The sequence below is a fragment of the Hypanus sabinus genome, chromosome X1 (genome assembly GCF_030144855.1).
Source record: "Hypanus sabinus isolate sHypSab1 chromosome X1, sHypSab1.hap1, whole genome shotgun sequence".
Classification (NCBI taxonomy): domain Eukaryota; kingdom Metazoa; phylum Chordata; class Chondrichthyes; order Myliobatiformes; family Dasyatidae; genus Hypanus; species Hypanus sabinus.
In genome coordinates, this window is record NC_082738.1 from 220,654 (window position 1) to 235,419 (window position 14,766).

Sequence of the window (14,766 nt, forward strand, 5' to 3'; positions counted from 1 at the left end):
AGAGAGCCAGCCCGTGGTATGTCAAATACTGGGTGAGCATGTAGTCTTTGGAGTACTGTAAGTCTGTGTTTTTATTGATGCTTTGCTGCACGCTTGAATGCTTGGTGGTGGGTGCCGATGCTTTTTTTTGCTGGTGAGGGGATGGGGGCTCATGCTTGCTGCTGCTTACGCGCAGGAGAGAGGGGAGCTTGGGTGGACTTTGTGGTTTTAACATTTAACTGTCATTTATTCTTTGGGGCATTCCTCTGCTTTTAGTCAATGGTTGTAAAGAAAAAGCATTTCAGGATGTATATTGTATACATTTCTCTGACATTAAATGCACCTTTGAAACCTTTGAATTCATATTTGTGCAGGTTTCTGGTGGTGGTAAACACCAACGATGGGCAAATACCAGTTTTCTTTGTGGGATCTCATTGAGGAGCTAGCGCAGCATGATTGTTCCTGACAAGTCTCTACATGAAGACCAAATACCGGTAATGATCTTTCGTTTCTGGTTTCTTTCTTAATGTGCAACTGAGTTGACTTAGGGTCTGCTTTCTGTTGTAGGAATTGTCATAGTGACCAAAAGGAAGGGGAGCTACTCAACTGTATGACTCATCTTTGTTGATGATTCAAAGAAGAAAAAGAAGAAGCCCTTAACTCCGAGTGGAGTTATTGGGACGCCATCGTGATGGCATTATTTTAGCAGGCTTTCTTTATTTTACAAGGCCGAGTTGCTAGCATGACGCTCAACCCAGCACAGATGGAAAGCGTGCAAGGGAGCTGGCTGGATTTGAACTCGGAAGCCTTCACTCTGAAGTCTGGCACTGATGCCACTATGCCACCAGCTGGCTGATGATTCAAAGGAAGACCTCATTTTTGCTGGAAAGTGCCACCTGATAATTATCTTCCAAGTGACAGAAGACCAACTTACCTAAATCTAATTGAACAGAGGTAAGTATGTCATGAGGTTTGGCTTGCTTACCTGCAGTACAATGTTCTCATTCATACAGATTCTACTCTCAAAAGGGCCTAAAATAACTTGAGCACTATTCTCCAGGACATTCGTCTTAAATGAGCTGACAGTGGACTGATGAGCAACATCAAGATGGACTTCACCCAGTATAACCTATGTCAGGTTCAGTTGTTGGGCATTAGGCACATTTTGCTGACCATTGTGCTGTTCACGTACCTTACGTACATGGATGGTGTCTCTGCTAAGCAACAGGAAAATCTCAGCAGAAGAGTCGAGTGAGGGGAATTTTGTCAGCTATGGCCTTAAGATGTGAATGACTGCGTGCAACTTCAGGAGTTGGGATCTCATCCCTGTTGTTGGGAATATGGTTGCACTCAGTGAGGGTTGGCAAGGGTAAGCACACCTCCCCCCTCCTTTGACTCCACAACAAATCCACTGGCTCTTCTTCCAGTAACTTCTGATGTTCCAGAACACATTTTTAGAGTGCATGAGGAAACAAATCTTGAATACTGAATCTGTCAAAGGAAGTTGATTTTGCCAACAATACTTTGCTCTGATCATCCAATATCACATCTCTATTTTTTGCTCAGGATGTCCTTTTGGGTAGATTTTGACCAGACATATTTTAGAACAAGATTTGCCTTGGAACCTTTCCCTCATATCTCTGTGCATGAGGAAGTAGTTACACCTGATGGATGCTTGGCTGGCTCCCTGCCGTGCTCTGCTGTGGGTGTGCTGGAACCAAAAGTAGCCCAAGGTGCTGGCCATGAATGAAGTGCTCATATCTGTTGGTTACTGTCACACTCAGTGCAGTGTATGATAGCTGTACAGTCTTTTTCTTGGTGTGCAGTTGAAGCACAACATTTGAAACATATTGAGTGCTCCATTAGAAAGAATCTCTGGTCTGCAAATGTTTTTTTTCTCTGAATCCTCTGCATTTCCATGAGTGGTGAGGTTTCTATTGGATAGGGAATTGTCTATTGGGGTTCATGATAGAGTTTGCTGACCACAATAGGGGTTTTGGTTTTCCATGTTTTTGCTGGAGACCTCTCTTTGAATGACGTGTTGCCCGGGGTTGAAAGCATAAAACTAAGGTCATTTTGCATTTCTGCATGGCCACAGATGAATTCCACAAAGAATGAAAATAGTGGATAGGGGGCATGATGTTTCATTTTATACTTAGACCTTTCCGTTGTTCACCATTCTTGCATGTTGTTTGGTAATTTCTCCATGATACAGTTTATTCCCTTTGCTGTATCCAAGAAACTGAGTTCTTGTAGATTTTGTGGCTTGCAGTTACGGCAACAGATCTGCAAGTTCCAATAGTTTCCACAGTTCATCGTTTGAGAGCTTTGACAAATTATCAAGTCTGGTGAAGGGAGATTCTGTGATTACCTCTGGAGAGCCACAGCACTTGTCCAGCCTCTGCCACAGCATTTGTAAACCCTTAGCTGGATTATTAATGTGCACTGCTCTAACCCTTCTTGCATGTTACAGTAGCTCCCAACCAAACAACTTACTTCATCCTTCCACGGCATTGCGAAAGCTTGGCTTTCAGAACAGCTGACTGGTTGCCAAACACTTTTGGTCCTGCTGTGACAAGGTCTTGACAAACCAGATACCAAGCCAAATCTAATGCAACTGCAGCTCCTGAATGAGGGCATTGTGAAGAATAGCTTGCCAAGTGTGTGCCCTAGGATGGATGGATATTCAGATTGTCTATGTCTGTGCAGATGGGGTTGGCATCAGTAGCAACACTTGACTGATGTCTTTGTTGTGATGAAATTGCAGAAGGGGATGTTGTGGGTCTTTGCTGCTGTAGACTGTGACTGTCAATACCTGGATTATGTGAAAGGCAAGTTGGCTGTGTAGTGTGGACAGCTTCTCCTTATAGAGCTGGAACACAGTCTTTTATACAGCCAAAATGTATTTGGACATATTCTTTGGTAAGATGCATTGGCTGTTGTGATGGCAAAGCATGACTGATTTGGTTATAGACTCACCACTGTCTAAGTCAGCTGCTGCTTCCTAGACCTTTGCCTCTGCTGAGGCAGCCTTGGCTTCACACTCTTCCTTGTGCGCACTTAATGTAGCCTCTACATATGCTCTCTCCACGTCTATTCGAGCTTTCTCCATTTGCATCTCAACTTCATACTTAGCATATGCTGCTTTCATTCTTGCTGCTTCAGCTTTGGCGCGAGCTCGTGCTGCAGTTATGCTAACTGTGGTTTCACTTGAGCATCGCGAAGACGCAATAGATAAGCCACATTCTGACCTGACTTCCAGATCTTGGTGATCGATGTTGCTTGAGTCGAAAGCTGACATATCATCTACAGCAGTCAGACGCGTCTCCAGTCTGTGGACGATGCCTCTGAAGACGAGCTATCTTTTCACTCTACTGCCCTTACTGTGCATCTATACACAGCTATGCAGCGAGCTAAACAACTTCTCAAAAATCACCCAAGATGGAAGCTTTCTTCAGGGTTTTTAATGAGATCTCTTTACTTGTGAAACTGCAGAGAATTAAGTAAAATATGTATTAAATTCAATACTGACTTGTCACGTGCCTGAATATACTAATACTGTTGATTATTCTCACAATCGGTGTTAACCAAGGTAATATACAATACTCCATAACTACGCAGTGTAAACAAGAGTAAACCCGTGGCCCAACAATAAACTTGTGCATAATATTTCCTTCAAAATATATCTACTAAATGTTTCCCAATGTTAACAAACATAAACATAAGAGATTGCTGTTTCAAGGGCAAATAAAGAGTGGATGGAGATGTGTGTCTTTCCACCATGCGCTTTAAATCAAATCGAGATTAATCCATGCAGAAAATTATATAAAAACAGTTTGTGTATAAGAAATTATGTTTATACAAAATGAATTGCACTTCAAGAGGCCAGAACAGTATTAATTTGGGGAGGTAATAGACTTGCCAGCACCCAGGGCATGAATGAATATAAACATCAACTGTACTTTATGTTTTAGTGATGGTTACTAAAAATACACCATGGGTTACATCTAATGAGTCAAGTACCTTGTCACTGTACCAGACCAGATAAAAAGTACAGTACTGATGGAACTTGAATTGTTGAAAGGTCAGATTTCTCAAGAAAATTAGTGAAAAAGGGGAAAACAATGATTGAAAAACCAAATTGCATCTTTGAGTAAATGTCAGCTTTTCAAGTTAAGTGAATTTTAAGAGAGAAAATTTAAGAGAGAAAACCTACAAAGTGGTCATACAAAGGATCTAGGTGAATTACAATCGATCATGGAACCAGAACTCCAAAAGGAATCACGTTACATTTTTCAGAAGCAAGAAAATTCAATAGTGAACAAAAATGTTTAACTGTGATGTCTTGATGAAGCCATTACCTGATCATTATCACAGGAGTAGCCATCCAGTTTATGAACATTCCAAGGGCACTGGAGATAGAAAAAAATTAAATCAATTGAGATTTAACATTGCTTTTAACATTTACAGTACTTCAGAGTTTGGAGCCTCTCTCCCACTCTGGTTTGAAGAACAAAAGCTGGAAACAGAGGAGATAAAATTATAATCCCTCTAGATAGAGGACCCTTAATTTCTTATTTAACTCTCAGTGTACATATATAATCATGAACATCACATTGAAATTAGAGTCCAGGTCTATTAAATCACATCCTAGTGATGACTGTGATGCATCAGGGAAGACAAGAGTTACCTTCACACTGTTTCAGAAGGCAGTTGCAACCAGAAGATAAAATATTTCAGATTCAGTCTGTGGCCAGGGACAAGAGGGTGTGAGGCAGATTGAAGGATCCAAGCTCAATTTCCAGTTTAATTGTCATGAATACAAATGAATACATGTGAACCAAAAGGTAGTGCTGAAGGAACCTCAGCTATTGAACTTGCTTGACAGGTTTGACATTTTTGCTTTCTGAAGGATGAGAATGGGGGCTGAAGGAAAGATGAGCAACTGAACCATGGCACCGTTTCAAGAGGGGAAGAGAAGGGAAATGCCGTTGTAATTGCAGATGATATAGTCAGGGTAATAGACAAAATTATTTGTTGCAAGGATCAAGAATCCTGAATGCTGTGTTCTCTATGTGGTACCTGGGTTTAGGACATCTCATCTGACTTGCAGAGGAAATGGAATGGGAGGAGAAAGACCCAGTTGTCGAGGTCCATGTGGTACCAACAATGTAGGAAGAACAAGGAAAGAAGTTCTGCTGAGGGAATTTGAGCAGCAAGGAACTAAATTTGAAAAAAGATACAAAAAGGCATTAATCTCTGGATTACTACCTGAGCCACATGCAAATTGGCACACGGTTAATAGATTAGAGAGCTAAATGCATGGCTCAGTAATTGATGTGGGAGAAGTGGGTTTGAAACCATGAGATATTAGCACCAGGTTTGGGGAAGGAAGAAGATTATCTGACAGGAAGGCATTAGCAGTTGTGTGGCTCTGTTGGCAAGAGATGAAATTACATCTTCAGAAAGAGGTGCCATGCGGTCAGAGAACAGCAAATCTTTATGGGTGGAGTTAATAAACTGCAAGGGTAAAAAACCATTATGGGAATCATATATAGGTCTACAAATAAGACCATATGTTGTAGAAGCAGAATTAGGCCATTCAGCCTATCGAGTCTGCTCCACCATTCCATCATGGCTGATCCAGGATCCAACGCAAACCCCATACACCATATCCTTTATGGTGTCTTCTCACCATATCCTTTGATGCCCTGACTGATCAGGAAACGATCAACTTCTGCCTTAAATATACCCACAGACTGGGCCTCCATCACAGTCTGTGGCAGAGCATTCCACAGATTCACCACTCTTTGACTCAAAAAGTTCCTTATGAACACTGTTCTAAAAGGTCGCCCACCAATTTTGAGGCTGAGCACTCCAAATCATAGCCAAGATGTGGGGTTGAGATTGCAAAGGGAGCTGGAAAGGACATGTAATAAGGGTAGTATCACAATTGTAATGGGGGACTTCAATATGCAAGGGGATTGTGAAAATCAAGTTGGTGTTGGAGCGCAAGAGAGGGAATTTGTTGAATGCCGATGAGATGAATTTTTAGGGCAGCTTGTGCTTCAGCCGACTTGGAGAAAGGCTATCTTAGATTGGGTGTTGTGTAATAACCTAGATAGTGGTCATTGGGAGAGTGATCATTGTCGGAGTAGTCTGAGGCAGAGTAGAAAGGCTTTGGCTCATCAAAGCTTCAGCAAGAACCAGTGAGGCAAGATAAGTAGGAAAGTTTATTCCTTGTTTCAGCTCGATGACCTTCAGCTTGCTAGGGGAAATGAAGCAGTGATAGACAGGAGCTACAGGAAAGTAGTCACCCCTAGGCTACAGGGAACAGATAAAAGGGTGACTGTCAGGAGAGGGAAGGGAGAACGTCAGATAGTGGGGAGCACCCCTATGTCCGTCCCCGTCAACAAAAGTACTGTTGGGGGGGGCAATCTACCTGGGGGAAGCAACAGTGGTCGCACCTCTGGCACACAGTCTGGCCCTGTGGCTCAGAAGGGTAGGGAAAGGAAGAGGCTGGCAGCAGTAATAGGGGACTTGATAGTCAGGGGGACAGATGGACGATTCTGTGGATGCAAAAAGGAAACATGGATGGTAGTTTGCCTCCCAGGTGCCAGGATCCGTGATGCTTCCGGACACATCCACAATATCCTGAGAGAGATGAGCAGCCAGAAGCCATGATACATATTGGTACCATCGATTATAGGCAGAAAAAGGGAGGAGGTCTTGAAAGAATAATGGGAGTTAGGAAGGAAGCTGAGAAGCAGGACCTCAAGGGTAGTAATGTCAGGATTGCTTCCTGTGCCATGAGACAGTGAGGTTAGGAATAGAATGAGGGTGGCAGATAAATGTGTGGCTGAAGAATTGGAGCAGCAGGCAGGAATTCAAATTTCTGGATATTTAGGAACTCTTCCGGGGCAGGTACGACCTGTACAAAAGGGACAGGTTGCACTTGAATCCAAGGAGGAGCAATATTCTTGTGGGCAGGTTTACTATAGTTGTTAGGAGTGGTTTAAACCAATATGTCAGGGGGATGGGAACCAGGATGATAGAGCCGAGGATGAGCCAGCAGGTTTACAAGTAGATAATGGATGTATCATGAATGTAAGGAAGGACAAGCCAATGATCAGGTACAAATGCAGACAGAGCAAAAAGTTAAATTGTACCACAGAGGCAAAATTCAAAAGGGTGAAGAATGCAGGACTGAAGGTGCTGTATTTAAATGCATGTAGCATTCGGAATAAGGTGGATGAACTTGTGGCGCAATTAGAGATTTGTCGGTATGACAATGTGGGCATCACTGAGTCATGGCTGAAAGAAGGCCATAGTTGGGAGCTTAACATCAAAGGATATACTTTGTATTGAAAGGACAGGCGGGAAGCCATAGGTGGTGCTGTGGCTCTGTTGGTAAGAGATGGAATTACATCTTTATAAAGAGGTGACATAGGGTCAGAGAATGTTGAATCTTTGTGGGTGGAGTGAAGAAACTTAAAGGGTAAAAAACCATTACGGGAATCATACATAGGCCTCCAAATAGTAGCCAAGATGTGGGGTTGAGATTGCAAAGGGAGCTGGAAAGGGCAGATAATAAGGATAATGACTCAATTGTAATGGGGTCTTCAATATGCAAGGGGATTAGGAAAATCAGGTTGGTGTCAGATCGCAAGAGAGGCAATTTGTTAAAATGCCTATGAGGTGGCTTTTTAGAGCAGCTTGTGCTTGAGCCTACTCAGGGAAAGGCTATCTTAGATTGGCTGTTGTGTAATAACCCAGATCTTATTAGGGAGCATAATGTAAAGGAACCCTTAGGAGAAAGTGATCATAGTATGATTGAATTCATTCTACAATTTGAGAGGGAGAAGCATAACTCACATGTATCTGTATCGCAATAGAATAAAGGGAATTCCAGAGGCATGAGAGAGGAACTTGTCCAGGTGGATTGGAGGAGGATACTGGCAGGGATGACAGCAGAGCAGAGATGGTTGAAGTTTCTGGGAATAGTTCACAAGGCACAGGATAGACATGTCCCACAGAGGAAGAAGTTCTCAAATGTCAGGGGTAGGCAACCGTGGCTGATAAAGGAGGTTAAGGATTGCATAAAAGCCAAGGAAAGGGTATATAAGATAGCAAAAGTGAGTGGGAAGTTGGATGATTGGAAGCTTTTAAAATCCAACATAAGGCATCTAAAAAGCTATAACAAGGGAAAGGATGAAAGATGAGGGCAAACTAGCCAATAATATAAAACAGGATACCAAAAGTTTTTTTTCAGTTATATAAAGTAGTAATGGGGAACAAAGAAATGGCAGCCAAATTTAATGGGTACTTTGCTTCAGTCTTCACTGTGTAAGACCCTAGCAGTGTGCCAGAGGTCCGTGAGTGTCAGGGAGCAGGAGTGAGTGCCATTGCTATTACAAAGGGAAGAAGTGCCAGGCAAACTCAAAAGTCTTAAGGTAGATAAGTCACCTGGACTAAATGGACTTTCAAGAATCACTTGATTCTGGCATGGTCCCAGAGGACTGGAAGATTGAAAATGTCACTCCACTCTTTAAGAAGGGATGAAGGCAAAAGAAAGGAAATTATAGACCAGTGTTCTATTATTAAGAATGAGGTTTTGTGATAAAAATTCTTCTATCTTAACATCATCATTCTTTGATTCTGATTTATACAACTCAGAATAAAAATTCTTAAAAGCCTCATTAATTTCTAGAGGCTTATAAGTAATTTCATTCACTTTTGTTCGAATTGCATTTATTGTTTTGGAAATCTGATCTGTTTTTAACTGCCATGCAAGAACTTTATGTGATCTTTCACCTAGTTCATAATATCTCTGTTTAGTTCTCATAATTGCTTTTTCTGTTCGATATGTCTGGAGTGTATTATATTTTAACTTCTTATTAATAGAAGAACAGAACTAACAGAATTAATAGAACTCTTCCAAAATTAAATACAGAAGAACAGAAGGGATTAGATACGCCTTTTACATTGAAGGAAGTTGAAGAAGCTTTGGGATCACTTCAAAGTAACAAATCTCCAGGAGAAGATGGTTTTCCACCTGAATTTTATAAAAAGTTTAAAGATTTATTAATTCCTCCTTTTATGGAGTTAATATATCAAGCGGAAAGAACGCATAAACTTCCAGAATCTTTTTCAACAGCTATTTTAATAGTATTGCCAAAAAAAGATAGAGACCTTTTAAAACCAGCATCATATAGACCTACTTCTTTATTAAACACCAATTATAAAATAATAGCAAAAAAAAAAGAGGTTTTGAGGTACTTGGGACGAATGATAAAATAAGTCAAAGTCAGTATGGTTTTTGTGAAGGGAAACCTTGCCTGGCAAATCTGTTGGAGTGTGGCAACCTACTTTCTGCGCAGGCGAACCGGCTCACAAATAGCCAGCGTGTGGGGGGAGACTTTGGTAATGCACCTCTGATGTCATGTCCGCCTGGAGAGGGCGGGCGCTGGGGATTAAATTCCAGCGCCGCAAAGTTTGAATAAACTAGTCTCAAAACGACTTACTGACTGCGTGTCATTGTCTCTAGCTCTGTGTGTAGCACATTGCTACATTGGTGACCCCGACGGTCCAAACGGGATTTGGACCAAAGATGACCGACTCTTCATCTGTCCATGCAGTTTCGCTAAAACTGCCGACTTTCTGGACACTGCGACCACACGTGTGGTTTAGCCAAGCAGAAGCCCAGTTCCAGATTCGGCGGATATTTTCTGATTCCACGCGTTACTATCACGTGGTGAGCGCCCTTGACCAGGAGACGGCCGCCCAGGTTGCGGATTTCATGCAGTCACTCCCGGAAGAAGGCAAATATGAAGCATTCAAAGCGCTGCTCATTGGGACCTTTGGCCTCTCACGGCATGAACGGGGTGCCCGCCTGCTTCACCTGGACGGTTTCGGAGACAGACTGCCATCAGCATTGATGAACAAGATGCTGGCCCTGGCTGACGGACACAAGCCCTGCCTTATGTTCGAGCAAGCGTTCCTGGAGCAACTGCCCGAGGACATACATCTGCTGCTGGTCGACGCAAATTTCAGCGACCCACGGAAGGTGGCGGCCCGGGCAGACGTGCTGTGGAAAGCCAAGAGGGAGAGCATGGTGTCCGTCGGTCAGATTACCAGGCCATGCGCCCAACAGCAGACCAGACCAGGCCCGGCAGGGGGGCGCACACAACACAGAAGCAGGAGTGAGGAGGCCAGTGAACAGTGGTGTTTCTACCACCAGCGGTGGGGCACAAAAGCCCACCGTTGTCGCCCTCCCTGCAAGGGCCAGGGCCAAGGCCAGCTGCCGCTAATGACTATGGTGGCTGGCCCCCAGGACAGCCTCTTGTACGTCTGGGACAAACAGTCGGGATGCCACTTCTTGGTCGACACCAGAGCGGAAATCAGCGTCTTGCCCTCGACAGGGTATGACACCCGCAACAGGAAGCCAGGATCCACCCTGAGGGCTGCAAACGGCAGCACAATACGGACCTACGGCACCCGCACAGTGCAGCTGCAGTTCGGTGCCAGCAGGTTCATGTGGGACTTCACACTGGCCACCGTGGCCCAACCACTCCTGGGGGTGGACTTCTTGCGAGCTCACAGCCTGCTGGTCGACTTGCAAGGGAAAAGACTAGTACATGCTGAGACTTTCCAGATGTTCTCCCTGGGTGAAGCCAAGGTGCTGGCCCCACACCTGGACTCCGTCACGCTGTCAGACAATTAATTCACCAGAATCCTGGTGGACTTTCCATCAATTCTGGCACCGCAGTTCATGGCAGCCATGCCCAGACACGGGGTACAGCACCACATCCCGACCAAGGGACCACCCCTCCACGCCTGCGCATGAAGGCTTCCCCCCGAAAAGCTCCACCTGGCGAAGGAGGAGTTCAAGAGGATGGAGGAATTGGGGATCATACGGAGGTCCGACAGCCCATGGGCCTTCCCCCTGCACATGGTGCCCAAAGCAGCTGGGGGTTGGAGACCATACGGCGACTACCGCAGACTGAACAAGGCTACAACTCCAGACCGCTACCCCATGCCGCACATACAGGACTTTGCAGCAAACCTGCACGGGGCAAGAATATTTTTCAAAGTAGACCTTGTCCGGGGATACCACCAAATCCCGGTGCACCCTGAAGACATCCCCAAAACAGCACTTATCACCCCGTTTGGCCTGTTTGAGTTCCTCTGAATGTCGTTCGGCCTGAAGAATGCCGCACAGACGTTCCAGTGGCTAATGGATGCGGTGGGATGTGACCTGGACTTTGCGTTCATCTATTTGGACGACATCCTTACAGCCAGCAGTAGTTGTCAGGAGCATCTGTCCCACCTCCACCAGCTCTACTCCCGCCTGAGTGATTTCGGCCTCACGATCAACCCGGACAAATGCCAGTTCGGTCTCAATACCATCAACTTCCTGGGCCACAGGATTACCAAAGACGGGGAACACCTCTGCCCACCAAGGTAGACGCGATACGTTACTTTACCCGGCCCAACACAGTCAAAGGCCTGCAGGAGTTTGTTGGTATGGTGAACTTCTACCACCATTTCCTCCCCTCAGCAGTCCGTATCATGCGCCCTTTGTACACCCTGATGTCAGGTAAAGGCAAGGACATTACTTGGGACGAGGAGGCCGCGGCCGCTTTCGTTAAAGCCAAGGAAGCCTTGGCAAATGCCGCGATGCTGGTGCACCCCAGAACGGACATTCCGACTGCACTCACAGTGGACGCATCTGACACAGCAGTCGGTGGGGTGCTGGAGCAGCTCATCGAGGGGCGCTGTCATTCCTTGGCGTTCTTCAGCAAGCACCTACGACCACCCAAACTCAAGTACAGTGCTTTCGACCAGGAGCTGTTGGCACTGTATCTGGCAATCCAGCATTTCAGGTGCTTCTTAGAAGGCAGGCCGTTCACCGCGTTCACGGACCACAAACCATTGACCTTCGCGTTCACAAAGGTGTCCGATCCCTGGTTGGCTCGCCAGCAGCGACATCCGTCCTACATCTCCGAGTACACGACGGACATCCAGCATGTCTTGGGAAAGGACAACGTCGTGGCAGACGCACTCTCCAGACCAGCTGTCCAGGCCCTGTCCCTGGGGGTGGACTATGTAGCACTGGTGGAGGCGCAGCAGGCAGACGACAAGATGCCCAGCTACAGGACCGCAGTCTCGGGTTTGCAGCTGCAGGACTTTCTTGTAGGCCCAGGTGAGAGGACCCTCCTGTGCGACGTGGCTACCGGCCAACCTCGCCCCATCGTCCCAGCAGCCTGGAGGCGGCGAGTTTTCGATTCCATACACGGTTTGGTGCACCCATCTATCAGAACAACCATCCGGCTGGTCTCCAGCAAGTTCACGTGGCACAGGCTTTGCAAGCAGGTCAGTGAATGGGCCAGAACTTGCGCGCAGTGCCAAACTAAAGCCTCGCTGCAGCAGTTCGAACCCACCCACTGGAGGTTCGACCACATTCACAAGGATATTGTGGGCCCCCTACCAGTGTCCCGAGGAGCGCAGTACCTCCTAACGATGGTAGAGGTGGTCCCACTCACCGACACATCTGCCGATTCTTGCCCCCGAGCACTGATTGCAACCTGGGTAGCACGCTTCGGCCCACATTACCTCCAACAGAGGCGCCCAGTTCATCTCCAGCCTGTGGTCAGCTGTGGCCAGCCCATTGGGAATGCAGCTACACCACACCACTGCCTACCACCCACAGTCGAACGTTTCCACCATCACTTGAAGTCGGCTCTCATGGCCCGCCTGAGAGGACCTAACTGGGTGGACGAGCTTCCTTGGGTCCTGCTTGGAATTCGCACAGCGCCCAAAGAGGATCTGCACGCCTCGTTGGCTGAGTTGGTGTACGGCTCACCCCTGGCCGTCCCGGGAGAGTTCATACCAGCCCCAAGGGGGCAAGAGGAAGAACCCGCAGCAGTCCTGGACAGACTACGCGAAAGGCTCAGCAACATGGCCCCCGTACCGACTTGACAGCACGGACGGACCCCGACCCATGTACCCAAAGACCTGCAGAACTGTAAGTTTGTGTTTGTACAAAGGGGCGGACACCAGGCACCGCTACAGCTGCCGTACGAGGGGCTGTTCAAGGTGATCAACAACAACGGGTCCACGTACATTCTGGACATTGGGGGGGAGAGAGGAGGTTTTCATTGTGGACCGACTCAAACCAGCCCATGTGGACTTGGCGCAGCTGGTCAAGGTTCAGGCACCGCGGCGCAGAGGCAGACCTCCCAAACAGAGTCTGATCCAGACTGTGGACATTGGGGGGTGTATCGCCGGTTCTGGGGGGGGGGGGGTTATGTAGCAACCCACTTTTTGCACAGGCGAACCGGCTCACTAATAGCCAGCGCGTGGGGGGGGGGGGGGGAGACTTTGGTAATGCACCTCTGATGTCATTTCCGCCTGGAGAGGGCGGGCACTAGGGATTAAATGCCAGCGCCGTGAAGTTTGAATAAACTAGTCTTACCGACTGTGTGTCGTTATTTCAGTGCTGTGTGTAGCACAACGCTACAGGAGTTCTTTAAAGAAGTTACAGGCAAGGTGGACAAAGGAGAGGCAGTGGATGTCATTTACTTGGATTTTGAGGTTTTTGACATGGTGCTACACATGAGGCTGCTAAACAGGTTCCCATGGTATTGCAGGAAAGATACTGGCATGGATCAAGGAATAGCTGACAGGCAGGAGGCAGTGAGTGGGAATAAAAGGGGCCTTTTCTGGTTGGCTGCCGGTGACTGGTGGTGTTCCTCAGGGGTCAGTATTGGGACCACTACTTTTCACATTGTCTGTCAATGATTCAGATAGTGGAATTGATGGCTTTGTGACAAAGTTTGTGGATAAAAGGAAGATAGGTGGAGGGGTAGGTAGTGCTTAGGAAGCAATGTGATTGTAGCAGGACTTAGACAAATTGGAAGAATGGGCAAAAAAGTGGCAGATGGAATACAGCGTTGGGAAATGAATGACAATGCATTTTGGTAAAAGGAACAATAGTGCAGACTATTACCTAAATGGGGTGAAGATTCAAACATCAGAGGTGCAAAGGGACTTAGGAGTCCTCATGCAAGACTCCTAGAAGGTTAATTTACAGGTTGAGTCTGAAAAATGGTAAGTGTAATGTTGGCATTTATTTGAAGGGGAATAGAATATAAAAGCAAGGAGATAATACTGAACATTGTAAGACACTAGTCAGGCCATACTTGGAGTATTGTCAATAGTTTTGGGCCCCATATCTCAGAAAGGATGTGTTGTCATTGGAGAGAATCCAGAGGAGGTTCACAAGGATGATTCCAGGAATGAAGGGGTTAACATATGAGGAGCACTTGGCAGCTTTGGGTCTGTACTCACTGGAATTTAGAAGAATGTGGGGGATCTCATTGAAACCTACCAAAAGTTAAAAGGACCAGATAAGGTGGATGTGGAGAGGATGTTTCCTATGCTGGGGAGTATTCAGAACGAGAGGGCACAGCCTCAAAATCGAGGGCCAACCCTTTAGAACAGAGGTAAGGAGGAATTGTCTTAGCCATAGAACAGTGAATCTGTGGAATGCTCTGTCACAGACAGCTGTGGAGGCCAGGATCATGGGTATATTTGAAGCAAAAATTGATAGTTTCCTGATTGGTCAGGGCATCAAAGGTTAAGGCAGGATTATTTGGTTGATAGGGATCTGGGATCAGCCATGATGGAATGGCAGAGCTGACTCAGTGGGCTGAATAACCTAATTCTGCCTCTGTGCCTTATGATCTGATGGGATGGACTTCATGCTGGGACCAAGCTCCTATT

The 14,766-nt window shown here is 46.2% G+C and overlaps 1 protein-coding gene across 1 annotated transcript in view; it reads right to left on the reverse strand.

Moving 5' to 3' along the window:
* The window catches only part of adam11 (ADAM metallopeptidase domain 11), a 365,266-nt gene that overhangs the window by 75,111 nt on the left and 275,389 nt on the right, over positions 1–14,766 (reverse strand). The window contains exon 19 of the mRNA XM_059955670.1: positions 4,341–4,391. Within this exon, the coding sequence (XP_059811653.1) occupies positions 4,341–4,391 (51 nt within the window). The remainder of the gene's footprint in view (positions 1–4,340; positions 4,392–14,766) is intronic.